The 20,436-nt window shown below is 37.7% G+C and overlaps 1 protein-coding gene across 1 annotated transcript in view; it reads right to left on the reverse strand.

Annotated features, from left to right (window-relative positions):
- Window positions 1–20,436, reverse strand: part of CEP192 (centrosomal protein 192) — a 170,615-nt gene that overhangs the window by 24,131 nt on the left and 126,048 nt on the right. The window contains exons 42-45 of the mRNA XM_069099474.1: window positions 14,044–14,182; window positions 10,679–10,860; window positions 9,868–9,991; window positions 2,780–2,885 (exon numbers count right to left, since the gene is read on the reverse strand). Coding sequence (XP_068955575.1) covers window positions 2,780–2,885; window positions 9,868–9,991; window positions 10,679–10,860; window positions 14,044–14,182 — 551 coding nt within the window. The remainder of the gene's footprint in view (window positions 1–2,779; window positions 2,886–9,867; window positions 9,992–10,678; window positions 10,861–14,043; window positions 14,183–20,436) is intronic.

The following is a 20,436-nucleotide window of genomic DNA, read 5'->3' on the forward strand; positions in this document are numbered from 1 at the left end:
AAATGTTTTAAAAAATATATGATTATTATTTTTTTTTACATGCAACTGGGAAATAAGATATGTAGGCACTGGGGTATGGAGATCCATCCTGTCCTACTGGAAAATTGGAGGGTAAATGGGAGAGGACATAGGAGAGAGCATACTGGGGGAGAGGGTATACAGTGAGATTGCTGTTTTGGGGTGGTGGGTAGGGGAAAGACAGGGAGAAAATTTGTAACTCAGAATCTTGTGGCAATGAAAGATGTAAATAAAAATAAACCTAAAATTTAATTTAAAAAAAAAAAAAGCAAAGGATGGAAATTGAAAAGAGGATTGGCTTGATGTTAAGAAAAACTTCCTAATAATTAGAGCTGTCCAAATGTTGCCTAGAGAGGAGGTGGGTTTCCTCTCCTTCCAAGTCTTCAAAAGTTGGATGACCACTTGTGTATATTATAGTGGGGATTTCTTTTGGGTATGGATTGAACAAGATGGCCACTGAGGTCCCTTTCAACTCTTAACTCAGTGATTTTGCATCCCCTCCTAACTATGGGTGCATTCCAAGGCTCTTTTCCTGGACCCTCTTCTTTCTCTACACTTTCTGTCTTGGTGACCTCACCAGGTCTCCATGCAGGTGAGGACTTCCAGATCAAATCTACATATCCAGCTCTTATCTCACTCTCCTTGAACTCCAGTCCTATATTACCAAATACCAGCTATTATTTTGAATTAGATATCCCAAAGCCATCTCGGACTCTTTGTTTCTACATTCTTTTCCCATCCCCCTATTTCAAATCCTTCCAAACTTTCCTTTTTCTGTCAAGGGCACACCATCCTTCTAGTTACCTAGGTTTACACAACCTCAGAGTCATCTTTGACTTAGTCTCTTACCTCACATGTCCAATCAGCTGCAAAAGTTTGTTTCTTCTACCTTCAGAACATCTATTTCATCTTTTCCCTTATTCCTACTCAAATAGCCATCACTGGAATTTAAATTCTCATCACCTCTCACCTGTACAATTTCCACAACCTGGCAGGTTTCCCTGCATCAAGTCTCTCTCCTTTCCAATACATTTTTCACATGGTTGCCAAAGTTATATTCCTAAAGCATAGGTCTGAATATGCCATGCCTTTATTATAATACAATAAACTTCAGTGGCTCCCTATTACTTCTAAAATCAAATGCTAACTCCTCTGGCATTTAAGCTCTTCCTGATCAGGCTCAGAACTATTTTTTCAGCCTTATGATATATTTTCTCTTGCACATAATCCATGGTCTTGCCAAAATAGCCTTCTTGCTGTCCCCCCTGTCTTGTATCTCTTGATTTTGCATTAGGTATACCCTACATTTGTAATGTACTTCTTCCTTAACTACCCACATTCTACGTGAAGATTTTCCTGAACCCCACTCAGCTGTTAATTAGTGTCTTCTTCCCTAAAATTACTTCATATATATTTCAACTGCAAAAGGGTATCCTACAGTTTTCAAATAACAAGAGATTCTAGATTTAAGACTCCTATGGGCTAATAAGATGAACTTTGAGCTAAATTATAACTATAGCACAATTTCTGTAAATATCTTAGCAATTAAACATTCAATACCCTGATTATTACTAGTTTATTTTTAAAGTAAAAAAAAAAATTCAAAAAAAAAATCCAGCAGAGGTGGTATCTAAAACGGTTTAGCCAACTGCTATCTAGTAAACTCTGACTTACATGTTCAGACTTGACTATATAGAATATGCCCTTAAGGGGCAAAAGAAGTACACATATTTTTTAAAGCACATGCATCTGTCTCCCAAAAATGAGGCACAGGACTATCCTCATGTCAGTTCTTAATGACTTGGGAGCAGCCTTAATTTTACACATAAAAATAATGATCTTATTAGATTAGGTTATTGGTTTTCCCTTCACAACCTCCAGTTATTAAACTAGACTCAAAACAACAAAAGAAAGAGGAAACAGGATGAGGAATCGTGTTTTCTGTCAGGAGGAACACTGGACAACTGTGCTCTAATCCTAACTGGCATAACCAGTTGCATGATCTTGAACAAGATGAAGTTTATCTATACTTCACTTTACGCACAATCTAGGGGTTGGATTAGATTAGCCTTAAGGTCCATTTTGCTCTAAGGTGACTATTATATGAGAATAGCAAACCAGGGATGCTCAAACAAGAAGAATCAGTGAATGAATAGACAGAACAACAATTGTTTATCAAGAACTGTACTCAGTAAGGGACAGATAGACCCATATTCCTCAATAATCTGAGAAAGAATGGTTGTAATACAGTAAAATAACTCATTTTCATAAAGGCAAAAAAAAATCTGGGAAATTCACTTATGTAGAAGACTTTAGTCCCTAATGATGTTTTAACAGCTAAACTGATGTGCTTTTTTTCTATTTAAAAAAAAAAAGAAAGAAAGAAATACGGGCAGCTAGGTGGTACAATGAGTAGAGTGATGGCCCCGGGGTCAGGAGGACCTGAGCTCAGATCTGGCCTCAGACACTTAATACACAAGCACACAAAAAACTAGCCATGTGAGCTTGGGCAAGTTACTTAACCCAACTGCCCTCCAAAAAGCAAACAAACAAACAAAAGAAATACAGCCTTTTTGGAGGTAAAGTGAAGTTTGGAAGGTTCACAGGAGTGGTAATAAATAAGGACCAAAAGTTACAACCCTTCCTTTTTAAAGTGAAGCATATGACTGCCAGCAGCCTTACTAGTAAAAATAGGAGCTAATACATACAAGGTTCAATTTTTGAAGTATAAAAGATCCAAAATAAAATCTTTACAAGTTACCTTTTGTCCACTGTCACAATGTATATAAATCAGACCACTCCATGGAAATGCTGAGGATTTTGTGGCAAGTGATGAATTAGGGCTTACAAGAATTAGCAGTCGACTCCTAAACAAAAAGAAATTCAAATACATAAACATGTTCCATACAATAACAACAATAATCACAACACAAAGCCAGGTCATATACAGGAATCATAATTCTAATTTGGCAATCACTGCTGTAAATTATTTTCATTTTCCCCATAGCTACTAAAAAAGTTCAGTCAACATTTAATGACTCCTACTATTCACTCAACACTCACCACATTTTTACTGTTTTACCATCTCATTAATCCCTTGATAAAAACCTCCAAATAGGGGTGGCTAGGTGGCTCAGTGAATACAGCACTGGACCTGGAGTTAGGAGGACCAGAGTTCAAGTCTGGCCTCAGACACTTAACACACACACACACACACACACACACACACACAAACTAGCTGTGTGACCTTGGGCAAGTCACTTAACCCCAAGTGCCCTAACTTCCCGCCTCCCAAAAACAAAGACCCCCAAATAAAAATAGAAAAAAATGGCTAATTCTTTAAAATAACCTATATGCCACAATGTGAAAAATTACATTAAAAAAAAAACTTTTCAGAACTTCTGAACACAGAAAACAGTGCCAATAGAAAGAATCCACCGATTGCCTCCAGGAAAAAAATCCTATGCTGCCAACTCCAAGTTACTTAGTGGCAACATTTCACAATTTCAATGACAAGAAATTCTGCAAGTGACCAGGAAAAAGACCTCAAATACAAAGGAAAGTAAATTTGAATAGCACAAGATTATTATGCATCTAGCAGAAACTTCAGGAGGGAATACAATAATGTGTTCTAAAGAGAAAAGTTCATTTCAAGGTAACTTATCTTGTAAGATCAATCATAATGACCAGTAATGAAAAAAAGGTATGTTCCATTTAAAACATTTGTAGAAAGAAAATCAGAAGTGAACAAAACTGTTTTTCTCTAACACCGCAAATAATGGAAATACAAAGAGTAAACAGAGCAACTAAAGACCAAATAACCAAAAGAATGAGAGAGAGGGAGATCATTAAGAGAGTTCTTTCTGGGGGGCGGAGTCTCAAGATAGAAGAGTATTAGCAGGTCCTCCGTGCAGCTCCAACTTCCACCTTCCCCAATTCATGTAAAAGGGGACTCTGAACAAACTTGGAGCTACAGAACCCACAAAATGACACAAAGAAGCTAACCTCCCACTGCGGACAGCCCGGCAGGCATTGGCCAAGCCAGCGCAGTGCTCTGGGAGCCAAGCCCAGCCCCACACCAAGGTTTTACCCCAGGGTGGGCCTGACCAGCCACTGGCTGGAGGGACTCCAGATCACCAGCAGCTGTGGCCGTTTCCAGAATTATCAACACATAGATGCTAAGGACAAAGTGAGAGTTCAGTGTACTGTGGACTTTGGGACCCAGTAGTTGGGAGTGCATTGGCTTTTGCCCCCGGGGTGAGAAGCCACGGCTATGAAGCCACCCCCACGTGGCAGCTTTAGCTCCTGGCCTGCAGAATGTAGGGGGACCAAGCAACCAGTCTGAGGGGTATTCGCTCTTGCTTTAACCTGCTTGGATCTGGATTGTGGTCTAGGGTGGAGGTCCTGGGGTGTGTGTCCAGCTTGCCAGAGCATGTGAAGGCTTTAGCAGGGGCACCCAACTAATACCTCCGGCAGCTGAGAAAACCCGACAATTTCTTACAAAGCTCTCCTGTCTGGTAGCAGAATCCTATTGTGGCAAAAAGCCCAAAAGTCAAGTAATTGAGTGGCAACATGACCAGGCAAAGGAAACAGAGCAAACAGAAGAACCCAACATTAGACTCCTATTTTGGGGACAAAAAGGAGCAAAGCATGGAACAGGAGGAAGACAGTGAAGTCAGAACTCCTGCACCAAAAGCTTCAAAGGAAAATACAAGATGGTTACAGGACATAGAGGACCTTAAGAAGCAGATAAGAGAAGTAGAGGAAAAATTGGGAAGAGAAATGAGAACGATGCAAGAAAATTACAAAACGAGAGTCAATAGCCTGAGGAAAATAACACCTTAAGAAATAGACTGACTCAAATGGCAAAAGAGGCTCAGAAAGGCAATGAGGAGAAGAATGCTTTAAAAAACTGAATTTGCCAGATGGAAAAAGAATCTCAAAAGCTCACTGAGGAGAATCATTGCTTCAGAAGTAGACTGGAGCAAATGGAAGCTAATGACTTTATGAGAAATCAAGATGCTGTTAAAACAGATCCAAACAAATGAAAGAATAGAAGGCAATGTGAAATATCTCATGGGAAAAACCACTGACCTGGAAAATAGGTCCAGGAGAGATAATTTAAAAATTGTTGGACTACCTGAAAGCCACGATCAAAGAAAGAACCTAGAAATCATCCTCCAAGAAATTCTTAAGGAAAACTGCCCTGATGTTTTAGAACCAGAGGGAAAAATAGAGGTTGAAAGAATCCACCAATCACCTCCTGAAAAAGATCCCAAAAAGAAAACTCCTAGGAATATTACAGCCAGGTTCTGAAATTCCCAGATCAAGGAGAGAATATTACAAGCAGCCAGGAAGAAACAATTTGAATATTGTGGAAACACAATCAGGATAACCCAGGATCTGGCAGCTTCTACACTGAGGGATCGAAGGGCTGGGAATGTGATATTCCGGAGGTCAAGGGAGCTGGGATTAAAACCAAGAGTCACCTACCCAGCAAAACTGAGTATCATGTTTCAGGGGAAAATATGGTCATTCAGTGGAATAGAGAATTTTCAAGCATTCTTGATGAAAAAAAAAAAAACCAGTGTTGAATAGAAAATTTGACATTCAGATACAAGAAGCAAGAGAAGCATGAGAAGGTAAAGAGGAAAAAAAGAAATCCTAAGGAACTTATCAAAGTTGAACTACTAACATTCCTACATGGAAAAACAATAATTGTAACTGATGAAAATTTTCTCAGTATGAAAATAGTTGAAGGGAATAGAAATATATATGTCTATATATGAGGGTATATAGGCATATGAATACATATGTGAATGTGTGCATATATGTTTACAGGTATACAGAGGGCACAGGACCAATTTAATAGGAAGGGATGATACTTAAAAGGTGAAATTAAGAGGTGAGAGAGGAATATAATGAGAGCAGATGGGGAGAGACAGAATGGGGTAAACTATCATATAGAAGAGGCAAGGGAAAATGGTTACAATGCAGGGGAAGAATAAGAAGGCAAAAGGGAATGGGTCAACCTTATTCTCATTGAATTTGGTTTGGGGAGGGAATGACATACACACTAAATAGGGTATCTCACCCTACAGGAGAATAGAGGGGAAAGGGATGAGGGGAGGGGATGATGGAAGGGAGGGCAGGCTGGGGGGGGAGGGAAGTTGGAAGCACCTGCTTTTGAAAAGGGAAGGGATCAAAGTAGAGAATAAAACAAGTGGGAGGTGGGATAGGAGGGAGGGAAATAGTCAGTCTTTACAATATATCTACTATGTTATTGTTTTGCATTAGCCACACAGGTACAACCTATACTGAACTACTTATCTTCCCAGTAAAGGTGGGTGACGGGAGGAAGAGAATGAATCTGGAATGCAAAGTTTTAAAATCAAATGTTTAAATTTATATATACATACACACTATTATTAATACTATTTTACACATAATTTGGAAATAAGATATACAGGCACTGGGGCATAGAGATCCACCATGCCATACTCGAAGAGTTGAAAGGGGTACAGGAGAAATTATGGGAGAAAGCAGACTGGAGGAGGGGATATCCTTTGGGACTGCTATATTGTGGCAGTAGGTAGGGGGAAAATGGGGAGAAAATTTGTAACTCAAAATCTGGCGAAATGAATGATGTAAATCAAAAGTTAATAAAGCATTTGAAAAATGAAAAAAAAAAATGAAGAATATCAATCAAAAAAATAAAATCTTAAAGCCTACAAAAAAAGTTCTTTCGTAAATTGTACAAAGAATAAAAATGGAAATCAAAGAAGAGATAGTAGAAAACAGGTCTAAAACATGGAGTAAACCTCATATACAAGTGAATGAATTTGGTGAGAATAAATTGCAAAATGAGAGGGTGCATAAAAGGGGACAAAAGGAAGAATATGTCAGAAAATATGTGATGTACTAGATTTAAGCAAGTCAAAGTTTAACAATGAAGGGAAAATAACTTTTGTACCTTTTCAAGGAAAATAAAAGAGACTATGGGAGAACAAGCAAAGAGGCAAAGACAAGGGTTGAAAAAGGGGGTAAGAAAAGAGGAAATTTTGTTGCAGTAGTGGGAATGTGTCCCACTGACGAATGACCTCCTGGAAGAAAAGAAATTTTTATAGATGGATATGGTGAATTACAATGATTAGAATTTGTAGGGATTTAGTTGTTTTGATGGACCATTTATCCTGTTTCAAAAAGAGGACTTAGAGCTCTAGGGGCAAATCATACCAAGAAAAGTGAAAAGGCATGGATCCACAAAGATTTCATGATAAGTGAGGAAAAAATGATTATGGAGAAGGACAAGGGGTAGTCATGAACTGCACAGTTAGGAATATAGTAAAATTCCTCCCGTGAGTCCAAACTTCTCTATTAGCCTGGAGGAACTGGTATGTCAAAGAGTGAGGCACAACAGAATAAGGGAGCAAAGGGACCAGACCTACAAGGCAATATAACACATTATGTAGAAGAGACAACTCAAAATAGGTACCTTAAAAGTTTAATTCCATAAAGAATCCAGAGGCTAAAGAAGGAATAAATAAACATAAACTCCATGAATCAAAATAAACGTCTAGAATAGATGGAAAGGTGAGAGAACAAGAAATGGCAACAAGAAATCCTTTTTAGAAAAAGGGAAAGAAAATTAAAATTTCAAACTAACAAGCCATATAACTTGAAGAGAAAGAGAAGAGGGATTTTTGGAACAAAACTCCAAAACTATAGAAAGGGGTTAAAAAAAAAAAACGGAAGAAAACTAATAGGAATAGGGGCATCTAAAAGTAGATTAAGACATGATAACTGAAGAGACAAAGTAATGTCTTTACAAAGAAAGATGGGGGAAGTACTAATATTAAAAACCACATTTAGAAATGGGGAAAAAATATAAACCAAACTTTCATGCTTTAAAAGTAAATGGATTAAGCAATCTGATATAACAAAAAAGAGTGACAGCCTGAATAAGTAAACTTCCCCCTCCCCACAATCTGTTGCTCAGAAGAAACACACCTAAAAAACAAAAACATGTTCTCTTACAGTGAGGAACTGGAACAAAATTTAGTATACATCAGGTGAATCTCAAAAAGCAGGAGCTGTAATCATTCTATCAGACAAAGCAAAAAGAGATTCACAATAAAACAGACAAACAAAAGAACTACATTATGCTGAAAAGAACCACACACAACAAACCAACATCACCATTAAACTTCTATGGTTCAAAATGCCTTGGCATCCAAATTCACAAAGGAACAATTTGCTGAATTACAAAATGCAGACAATAAGGGTAAAAGATTTCAATGTCTTCTATTATGAGCAAATCTAACAGAAAAACAATAAAAGCAAATATAGAATTAAACAAATTAGTGGAGAAACTAGAACTAAGAAACGTATGGTATAACCATGCCTTCTTTCCTTGCATTTGTACACTGTCCATCATGCCAAGAAATGAATTCCCTTCCTTAGCTCTGTCTCTCAGAATCCTTAGCTTCTTTTCAAGTTTGCTGTTCAAGCCTCACTGCCCTATGACATTTTCATTTCCCTCACTTAAGATCTCTTAAACTAAAAATTAACTTCTGTTTACTTATTGCATTCTTTTCTCTCCCCACTAATCCCCCAGCCCCATCTAGTTCTATATTTGTTTTCTCATAAATGAATAATTGATCTTTTGACTGTGAAGAAAAATAGTTAGCAGAAAACAGAAACCCATGAAAATGACAAATCCAACTCATTCGCATAACCGTGACTCAACTATACTGCATGGTATAGAATGAATGAAAAAGGATTCATTAAGCACAAAGAACTGGTCTTGGGATAAGTGACTCTTGTGTGTGTGACACACACACACACACACACACCCCATCTGAAGAGCTACTGTCATGAATTAAAATTTGCTTTGTTTGGACCCAAAGGTAGAAGTGCAGGGTTACTGATATGAGCATGCCATTAGGAAGAACTTAGCTATGCAAAAAGTAGTACCTTTCCTCTCACTAGAGTTCTTTAAACAGAGACCAGATGACCATTTGGAGGTTAATACAAAAAGTAGTCCTGGTCAGGTACAGGTTGGTCTTAACCCCTGCAGTCCTTTTCATTTCTTAGACTCCAAGAAGTCTCTTTCTTCTGCCTATTGAATACCTATTGTTAAAAGGATCAATGAGGTCCACTAAGAAGCTCATTTACCAAAGGTAGTGAAAAATAAAAGCAATCAAACCCACATTGAGGATTCCTTTCCCTACTCACCCTCTCTCCCATGGGTCAGGCTTCCTAGAACCTATCTGGGATGTCTTACTGCTCGTAAGGCTTGGATAAGATGTGAATCATCAACTCTTATTTCTTTCCATGAAATGAAGAAACACTAGCTCTTACTATCTGTTATCACATCGCTTCTTAAGGTCACCCTGGAGTTACCACTTGCCTTATTTCTATGTCCCAACACTGACCTTCTAATATAACCAAAGGAATTGTGGGCTTTGCCACCCACCATGATACATACCTCTTAGGATTTCTGGATCTCTCTGACCTGCATCTGAACTTTCTTTTATCTATCTCAATTAGAATGTGTGAGCCTCCTTCAAAGTCATCAGTGTCTCCCTTTTTCTATCTGTCTTCTCAGCACTTAACAAAGTTTGGTACATTTAATAAATGCTTTCATTCATTTATCCGCAAAAGAGGTAAAATTATATAAATTCTGCTATCCATAGTCATTAACTGCATTTCTTGTCAATAAAATAACGAAGAGATACTTTAGTCAACTAAAAATAATAGTGAAGAAACTATGGATTATAAAGACATATCATCTAAACCTTAAATATTTAAAGGGAACTAAAAAAAAAAAGGAAAAGTATTACATACTCTGGGTCAATAACTCCATGCTGTGGTGTTACTGTAAGACAATGAGCTGGCCAAGAAAGTTCAAATTTCAGCAACCTGACGGAATTATTTAAAATATGTAAATGTCCAGTTTTTGTCAAGCCACCTGGTGTATAAAAGACAAAGAAAATATTAGGTACTTAATCTGAGCACTTTTTATTCTTGAAAATCAGTGCTAATAAAATGTAACTACAATTTCATTAATAGGAAAACCGTTATTTTATCCCATCTATTGCTGAGATGGCTCTCCTGATGTAGCCAAGTCAAAAGGTCAAATCAAGGGGTGTATTTTTACTTCCTGTGGGAACAAAATATGGCAAGAGCAAATTAAGAACTAAAGGGCAGCATTAAGAAGTGGGAAGACTCTCATGGTGTACCACTCCCTCTAGAATGTGACGCAGTTAAATATTTCACTGGCCTAAACTGTTGTTATTTACAACATACATGGAGGCTAAAATCTAAAGGGCTTTAAAGGTAAATAGGACATATACTGCCAGTGTTTGAACAGTTAGCGAATGATTACTAGAAAGGTGAGACTCTGTAGGGAGTCTCAAGAGTTCAGGAGGTTTTTGAAAGTTTACAATCTACAGTGTTATTCCATCAAACAACAAATAGAAAGGAATGCTATGACCAAAATCTAAGAAAGAACTCTGTTGGGGAGCTGGGTAACCTCTTGAAAACAAAAACCTAGCTTAACCCAATTAAAATGCGTATATACGTGCAGAGTAAAATGAACCAAAGGAGAAGATAAAATATTCTACACCCTGCCTGACATATTATTTGATATACTCACAAAAAGAAGGAGCTTTCAGAATTAAGTGGTCTGGTTGAACAGTCCATGTTTGTTGAGAAATTAATGTATTTTGACCTGGTTCAGAGGCAACTTGTGAAAGAAGGGGAGAGCCTTGAGGTCCTTTAACTGGAAGAACATCCAAAGAAACATTGTTGATATGTCTCTCAGAATTTCTGGATTCACTTTAGGATTTAAGAAACCCAATGGAGGAAAAAAAATAGAAAAAGGAGAAAAAATGCATCAGCTGACATGTTTTTACTATTTGTAATGCTGTTAGGGAAAAAAAAAACATTAAAATCATTCAAAGCACGTTTCAGTATGGTGATAATTCACATTTCTAACAATTCCCAATTATAACATTTCATAACACAAGTAGTATGCTTCACAGATCAAAGTTTATAATAAAAACTTTGACATAACAAGTATCCTACAACGAAAAGAAGTTCCTTTTTGTTCTCAACTTTTAGTAGGAGACAGTTCTGGTTCCAGATAATTTATGACTACAATACACACTGTTCTCTCTGTTAAGAAATAGCAACCTAAGTTCTGAAAATTCCAACTGTTCATCAGGCTAATTTGCCTAACTTTTTTTTTTTTAAGGGAAGATAAGCTACTAAAGTCACTTAATTAAAAGATTAGTTCAAAAGCAACAACATCAACAATATTAGAATACAAGAAACATTATTAGAAATAATTAGGTAATACTATTGACTTTAAGAATTTGTTTCATACTTTTATAATTCTAATATTTGACAATACTAGTAATTCATAAATTATGATCCTTCAAGAACCTAAATGAGAATATTTACCAGATAAAATGTATGATTTGAAAGATTTTCAATAAAAATAGAAACAAAATTTAAAGTAAAACTCTAATAATAAATTTTACTGAATTCAGGATATCACATTCACCTAGCAGTCCACTGAAGCATATATGTACATATACAGTATATATATATATATATATATAGCCACTTTTTATAATGTCATTTTAGTCAGACAATTGTTATTTAAAATAAATAGGCCATTATCAGAAGCTTGTCAATATCTTTCTTGAATTTTTATTTTTATTGTGGAAATGTTATTAGGGTGATATTTTTATTTACTACATTTATTTTTATTGTAGCAACATTTTTGGTAATGGAATTTAGGTGGGCTAAGAGAAATCACTGCATTTAGTCTTCTATTTTTAAAAAAATTACTCACCTATTTTATACTAATCTGAATTAGAAGATTAATAAATAGCCACATGAATTCTAAACTACTCTTACCTAACTGAACCCTGCTTTTAGTAGTTAAAATCTAATGGTCCCTAGTATATATAATGTATAAACACATTGTATATACTAACAAAAATATCCATCATTAGTACTTTCAAGTAACAGAACAGAGTAGTAACTGTTAATGAAAATAATAGTAGTTAGCATCATGCTTTATAGGCTATAAAATACTACACACAAAAAACTGTAAGGCAAATAGTATAAGTATTATCCTCATTTGAACAATTAGGGCCTGGACAGTAAACTAGACAAAATGATTTCAAATGTGTAGTGGAAATATTCTATCTATACAAAAAAAAAAAAAAAAAACCCTTCATGCCTAATTAAGAATTATGTTAACTGCTGTGGTTAAGAAATTTAGTACCTGGGGGAGGCTAGGTGGTGCAGTGAGTAAAGTACTGGCCCTGGAGTTGGGAGGACCCGAGTTCAGTTCAAGTTCCGGCCTGAGACACTTAACACCCATACAAAAAAAACTAGCCGTGTAACCTTGGGCAAGTTACTTAACCCCAATTGCCCTCCAAAAAGGCAAAAAAAAAAAAATTTAGTATCTGGCAGTAATCCTCGGGAAGACCCACAGGAATTAATACAACTCTTAATAAGGCTCTATGCTGGGAAACAGTACAGTAACTTACTAAGGAAAACAGATTGTTAAGAAGCTCAGGTACTTGTAAATTAATTCATTCCCTCCAATGCACAGTGGAGAAGGCAAAACTGTTTTTTTTTTTTTTAATTCTTGTGCTTGCAAAAGCAAACCAGAAATTTTCTTGAAAAAGAATGCTGCCCCAATTTCATATTTATATAGCACAGATGTGACTGCTGTAATGGACAGATCATGAAAGATGAGCCAAAAAGCCACTAGAATTGAGGAAAAATTAATAGAAATCTCAATCTAACTAGGTCAACTGAAAACCAAAAGAAACATTCAAATATGAAAAGGCAATATATATATATATATGGGAAGGGCACAGAATCCAAGAAGAAAAAAGTAGTAGATTTTGGGGAAATTAGGGGGAAAGAGTTCTCTAGTTTTTATATAGGGTTTGGGTACTGGGATTCAAGATTCACACAGTAAATATATAGTGTCAAAATTGAATCTTCCAGGGCTCATGCTGTGCCTTCAAGAATCCAGGATCAACTCTAAATCACAGTAAGGCACCAGAGGAGGACTTCAACTGAATCTAAGTACATACTACAGACACTGTCACTTGAAATTTTCTTGACATCAGAAAACTGTTAAATAGTTACTATAATTTTCTCATACTATCAAGGTCTAGAGAGGACCTTAGAGATAATTTAGTGAAAACTCTTTTACAGATAAGGAAACTTGAAGCCAAAAGAGGTTAAATGACTTGCCAAAGGGCATGGTACATTAAACACTATAGAAGAGATTCAAACCCATTTCCTCCAAGATTAAATCAAGAGTTTTTTCCATTTCTATTTAAAAGGAACAAATCTGAAATATAAAAGAAATCAAGGTAATAAAATAGTATTCCCTTCTATCCATAACCAACATACAATGGAGTCACATCTTATATCAAGGATTATTCTCTGTATCAGAGGCACATCTTATATTGTCAAAATTATCCTACAAAGAAAAATTAAATAGAACCTAAAATTAACATAAACTCTCAGTATTTTTGGACAATGGCGAATTTTTCTTTGTGCAATAGAATTCTAATGGGGAACTAATGAGGTGCTGCCATTTCTCTACCTGGTACTCTACTGTTGCCTTGCTCTCCTTTCTTCATGCGATGGAAAATGAGGCAAAGAGATGGATTCTCTCCCTTCTCTTGGAACTATAACTTTATACAGTACTATCCATGTATAATTCACTCTATTATTTGCTGAAGGCATACAGTTGACTTCTCATAACTTAAATTACATGTAAGATAAAGCTCTCCACTGCATATCATAGTTAACAAAATGTAATCAATTCTAGAAAACTGAAGTACTTTTCATCATTAGAAATAGGACCACTGACCGACCCAGTTTTTTGAAAACTCCTAAGTACACAGTAAATATTGCACAAATTCATTGTCTGATAAAGATATTTTTAAATTCAGCGAAAGAATTTATACTCATTACCTGTTAGAGGTTAAGTTGTGCTGTAAACAATTCTGAAGAGAACTTGTATCAGCAAAGTTACCAATTACGGAAAGAATAATTTTACGCATGTTTCCATAAAAGAACTGGACATCATTTGGCCGTTCAGGAAGATCATACACTAAAATAGAGAAAGAATTCTGTGATGTATACAAATCTTCACACAAATGCAACAGAAGACACGAATATTTACAATTTGTCTAGAAGACACTTGTCATATTTCCAGAGTTATTTTCTTAGACTGGGGGGTCATTATTAGATTTTGGTGACTAATAGTACTGATGAGCTATAAGTAACATATACTATTCAGGACAGATATAAGGACAAATCTACTGAACTGAAGAACCGTATTAAAATAAGAGCAGCAAATATAGATTTGATAATGTAGCAAATCTAGATCATTATTCATCAGGAAAAGAAAGTAATGGCTCACAATTGGCCCACTACAGCTCACATAATTCAACAATTTCTGTCATTTTCCCAATTTCTGTCCCCAAAAATAAGTGCAAGAGGGATAATTTGTACATACTAAGGAAAAACAATTCATGTCAGGCACACTGTTTCTAGTTTGTGTAGATGCCCTAAGTACTGAATATAAACTACCTGTATAGATAGAACAATATTAAGAATGTAAAGTCAGTCACACATGGTAAAACATGATAAAAACATAGCAAGGGTAACAGCTTTAAGCTTTATTCTCTATTCCATATTTTTCCATCTTTTTCGTAAGAACAGTATAAGACACTTTATTTAAAGTTTTGTTAAAATCTAGGTAAACTCTTATCTACTACATCCCACTTATCTACTAGCTGTTTGGTAATACTGACTAAAAAGAAAATGAGGTTATTCTAGCTTGAGGAAATGAAACTATGCTGGCTCTTTGTAGTAATGGCTTCCCTATCTAGATGTTTGCCAACCACTGACTTAATGGTCCATTAAATGTCATTCTAGGAATCAAAGTCAAGCTCACTGACCTCCATTTTATATACCCCATACTCTTTCCTTTTTCAAAAACTGGGGCTTCTGTCCTTCATTCCTGTTTTACACAATCTTTCAGATACTGGCTCAGGAATCGTTCCTTTCTATTGTCTTGAAGACCTTGAACTATCAATTATCTTGCCTTATTCCAGTATCTTCAATTTCCCTCTCCACTGGCTCTTTTCCTTTGCCTACCAATATCTCTGCTTACCCCCTCTATAAACAAAATCACCATCTACCATCATGATCTCTACTTAAAATTTCCATTTCCCACATAGTCATTATTCAAGATCTTCCCTTGAAATCTCTTGGAACCTGGCAGAGTACACTGCACAAAGTGCTTAAAAATGATATTAATTTACTTAATCTATCTCTCCCCTTCTCTTCTATCCCCACCCAATAATTTTCATCTTAGTTCATATCTTCTTCACTTCAAAAATTAGAGCATTGTCAATCTCTACTCTTCCAAAACATCCCATACACCACTGCTAGTTTAGTCTTCCCAATTCACCACTTGATTATGTAACTCCACACCTTAAAAACTTTCAAATGCACTGCCCACAAGGTAGGGTCCAATTCCTTTAACTAGATTGTAGGGTCTCAAATTTAAAATTCTGTGGATTTAATCATTATCGGATTACCTCCCCAAAGCAGCTGTGCTTTATAGGTGCCTTAACAAACAGTCAGTAAACAAACATTAAACTCTTAAAATGTGCAAAGCTAAGCACTGGAGACACAAAAGCAAACAAAAAAATGGTCCCATTCCCTCAAGAAGCACATGTCCTAGGTATACAAAGGACTAAAAAAAGTAAACCCAGAGGGAAAAGTATCAGCACCAGGAGAGACTTCTAGAAGGTGGGGTTTTAGCAGAGTCTTAAAGGAAGTCAAGGAAGACTGGAGGAAGAAGTATGGGGAGAAAACTTCAGGTAGAAGGAAGCAATCAAAGCAAGGGGATAGAGAAGACAGACACAGGTGTAGCACGAGGAAAAGCCAGAGTGCCAGGAGCTGTGGGGAGTTATAGAGCACAAGAGGCCTGGAAACCTAGGAAGGTTCCAGGTTATAAATAACTTCAAATGCCTGATGACTTATATTTACAAAGAAAATAAATTGAGGTGGAAAAATAGGGCAGAGGTTATTATAATTTTTCTGTAATATATATGACAAAAAAATAAGCTAGTTGAGAGCATGAATTGTATCATATGGTTCTTAGTATGTCCACATATGACTACGAAATATCCAAATATTTAAAACTGTTTAGTGTAAGAAGCAGCACGCTATAGGGAAAAGAGCACCAGACTAAGAGCCAAAAGACCTGAGTTTGCGTTATGCCCACGCCACCATCTATCTAAGCATCCCTCAGCAAATCATCTTAATTCTCTGAGCCTCAATTTTATCTGTAAATTGCGGGCCTGAGTTAGATGGACTGTTAGGGGAATGGGAATCTAAGATCTTCCCTGCGCCTTGGCCCTTTGATGGGCTTAAGTGAGTCTGAGAACCTTCCCAGATTTGAAAATATACTCTGCCCCTAATAGGCTGAATGTGGTCACACATAGCCTGTGGCAGGAGGCTTGTTTTTTTTTTTTTTCCAGGAATGCCCACACCTTGTTGCTTTCTGATGGGGCAGTGGGTCAAGAGGGTCGTGACATTCTCTGAGCCAGAAGAAAGCTATATGCACCCTGATGTTCAAGATGGCGGAGTAGAAGCACGACCTTCCTGCGGCTCCGGCTTCCACCTTCCCCAATCCATGTAAAAAGGGGACTCTAAACAAACTTTGGAGCTGCAGAACCCAGAAAATGACACAGAGAAGCTAACCTCCCACTGAGGACAGTCCGGCAGGCCTGAAGGCTAGCACAGTGCTCTGGGAGCCCAGCCCAGCCCCACCCAGAGGCTTTAGCCCCAGGGTGGGCCTAACCAGCCACCAGCCAGAGGGACGGCACATCAGCAGCAGCAGCTGTGGCCATTTCCAGATTTATCAACACATAGATGCGAAGGACAAAGTGAGAGGTCAGTGCAGTCTGGACTTTGGGACCAGTAAGTGGGAGTGCATGGCTTTTACCCCCGGGGCAAGAAGCCGCTGAGGCGCCAGCACAGCCAGCCAGTGCCATGTGGCAGCTTCAGCTCCTGGCCTGAAGAGTGTAGGGGGACCAAGCAGCAGTCTAAGGGGTAATCGCTCTTGCTTTAACCTGCTTGGATCTGGATTGCAGTCTAGGGTGGAGGTCCTGGGTGTGTGTCCAGCTTGCCAGAGCACGTGGAGACCTCAGAGAGGGCACCCATCTAATACCTCCAGCAGCTGACTAAACTCCAGCGTTTGGGACGAAAGCTTCCCTGTCTGGTGGCAGAGTCTGACTGTGGCAAAAAGCCCAAAAGTCAAGTAATTGAGTGGCAACATGACCAGGCAAAGGAAACAAAGCAGATAGAAGATTCCAACATTACACTCCTATTTTGGGGACAAAAAGGAGCAAAGCATGGAACAGGAGGAAAACAATGAAGTCAGAACTCCTGCACCAAAAGCTACTAAGGAAAATACGAGTTGGTTACAGGCCATAGAGGACCTTAAGAAGCAGATAAGAGAAGTGGAGGAAAAATTGGGAAGAGAAATGAGAACGATGCAAGAAAATTATAAAATGAGAGTCAACAGCATGACTGAGGAAAATAATACCTTAAAAAATAGACTAACTCAAATGGCAAAGGAGGCTCAAAAAAACAATGAGGAGAAGAATGCCATAAAAAGCCAAATTTGCCAGATGGAAAAAGAATCTCAAAAGCTCACTGAGGAGAATCATTGCTTCAGAAGTAGACTGGAGCAAATGGAAGCAAATTACTTTATGAGAAATCAAGACGCTATTAAACAGATTCAAACAAATGAAAGAATAGAAGGCAATGTGAAATATCTCATGGGAAAAACCAGTGACCTGGAAAACAGATCCAGGAGAAATAATTTAAAAATGATTGGACTACCTTAAAGCCATGACCAAAGTAAGAACCTAGAAAGCATCCTCCAGGAAGTTCTCAAAGAAAACTGCCCTGATGTTTTAGAACGAGAGGGCAAAACAGAGGTTGAAAGAATCCACCAATCACCTCCTAAAAAAGATCCCAAAAAGAAAACTCCTAGGAATATTATAGCCAGGTTCTGGAATTCCCAGATTAAGGAGAGAATATTACAAGCAGCCAGGAAGAAACAATTTGAATATTGTGGAAACACAATCAGGATAACCCAGGATCTGGCAGCTTCTACACTGAGGGATCGAAGGGCTTGGAATGTGATATTCCGGAGGGCAAAGGAGCTGGGATTAAACCAAGAGTCACCTACCCAGCAAAACTGAGTATCATGTTTCAGGGGAAAATATGGTCATTCAGTGGAATAGAGGACTTTCAAGCATTCTTGCTGAAAAAACGAGAGTTGAATAGAAAATTTGACATTCAGATATAAGAAGCAAGAGAAGCATGAGAAGGTAAACAGGGAAAAGAAATCATAAGGAACTTATCAAAGTTGAACTATTAATATTCCTACATGATAATTGTAACTGGTGAAACTTTTCTCAGTAGTTTCCCCCCTCAGTAGGGATTAGAAATATATATATATGTCTATATATGAGTGTATATGGGCATATGAATACATATGTGAATGTATGTATATATGTTTACAGGTGTACATAGATAGAAGGCACAGGACCAATTTAACAAGAAGGGATGATACTTAAAAGGTGAAATTAAGAGGTGAGAGGAATATAGTGAGAGGAGATGGGGAGAGACAGATTGGGGTAAATTATCTCATACAGAAGAGGCAAGGGAAAATGGTTACAATGTAGGGGAAGAACAGGAAGGCAAAAGGGAATGGGTCAACCTTATTCCCATTGAATTTGGCTTGAGGAGGGAGTGGAATACACACTAAATAGGATATCTCACCCTCCAGAAGCGTAGGGGGGGAAGGGGATGAGAGGGGCGACGATGGAAGGGAGGGCAGGTTGGGGTGGAGGGAAGTTGGAAGCACCCACTTTTGAAAAGGGTCAGGATCAAAGTAGAGAATAGAACAAGTGGGAGGTGGGATAGGAGGGAGGGAAATATAGTCAGTCTTTTACAATATATCTACTATGTTATTGTTTTGCATTAGCCACACATACACAACCTATACTGAACTGCTTATCTTCCCAGTAAGGGTGGGTGACAAGGAAGTAAGGGAATGAATCTGGAATTGAAAGTTTTAAAATCAAATATTCAAATATATATACACTATTATTAATACCATCTCATATGTAATTGGGAAATAAGATATACAGGCACTGGGGCATAGAGATCCACCAGAAAAGTCGAAAGGGGTATGGGAGAAAATATGGGAGAGAGCAGACTAGAGGAGGGGATATCCTGTGGGACTGCTATTTTGGGGTGGTGGGTAGGGGAAAAACGGGGAGAAAATTTGTAACTCAAAATCTGGCGGAAAAGAATGATGTAAATCAGAAGTTAATAAAGCATTAAAAAAAAAAAAACTAAATAAATATATACACCCTGATGTGAGTTTTGCTTTGGAGCTCACTTTGAGAAGAGTTGTGTGATTTGACCAAATGAGACTCTGGGCAGCTGTTGAGCCCCCTGACTTGGAAAACCCAGATGTTGGTGCTTCCCTCTTTGGCAACTGACTAGGTATGGATGTAATGGTCAGACAGCTGGAAGCCCTGTTTGCTGATCTGTTTCTCTGTCTGTATTTTTTGTCTGCTTATGACCTTTGTTTGTATTCTCTGAAGTTCGGGTGCCAATCTTTATCCCCTGAACTAGGTAAATGACATATGTTTGATTAAAACAAGATTGTTAACCCATTTTGAGTTGCTTTCCTTTAGAAAAGCAGCTCTAGGAACCTATGCTAGGAGCCATCCTGCGTATGCTAGGGTGCTTGCTGCTAGGGTCAGGTAAGTGGGATTTTTCTGCTGCCATTGCTGTCAGTATGGGCTCAGTCAAAAGAGAATCCTAAAAGTCAATGGAATTTCTGCAAGAGTGACAGAAAGTGGACTGTGGGTGACAAAGGAAAGAATTTGATCAGGGTTGGAGTGGATTTTAGGAGGGAAATGGATTTGTCACATCCTGCCCAGCCTCCAGGGAGGAGTAGGGAAAGAAAACTTAAGTGAGTGTTGTGTAGCTTGGGGACTATTTCCACGCTCTGCCACCTTCATTATGCCAGTTCTAGCTACCCTGGACATGCTAAGATTGTTAGAAGGAGCATGCAGCTGAGATTATAACTCAGTCTGATCCAAAGAAATCCCACTGTAGCATCTCTGCTGTGAACCAGCATCTCTAATCATAATCTCTCTACTGAATCCACTCCGATGTCTCAACCCTGACAATTGCTTTTTTCACAATTTTTAAACTTTATTCACGCCTTTTGTTTTCACACCACATTCATTTCAG

Source organism: Petaurus breviceps, unplaced genomic scaffold (assembly GCF_028583685.1).
Source record: "Petaurus breviceps papuanus isolate PSGF00001 unplaced genomic scaffold, PetGlider_PUasm1.0 38, whole genome shotgun sequence".
Classification (NCBI taxonomy): domain Eukaryota; kingdom Metazoa; phylum Chordata; class Mammalia; order Diprotodontia; family Petauridae; genus Petaurus; species Petaurus breviceps.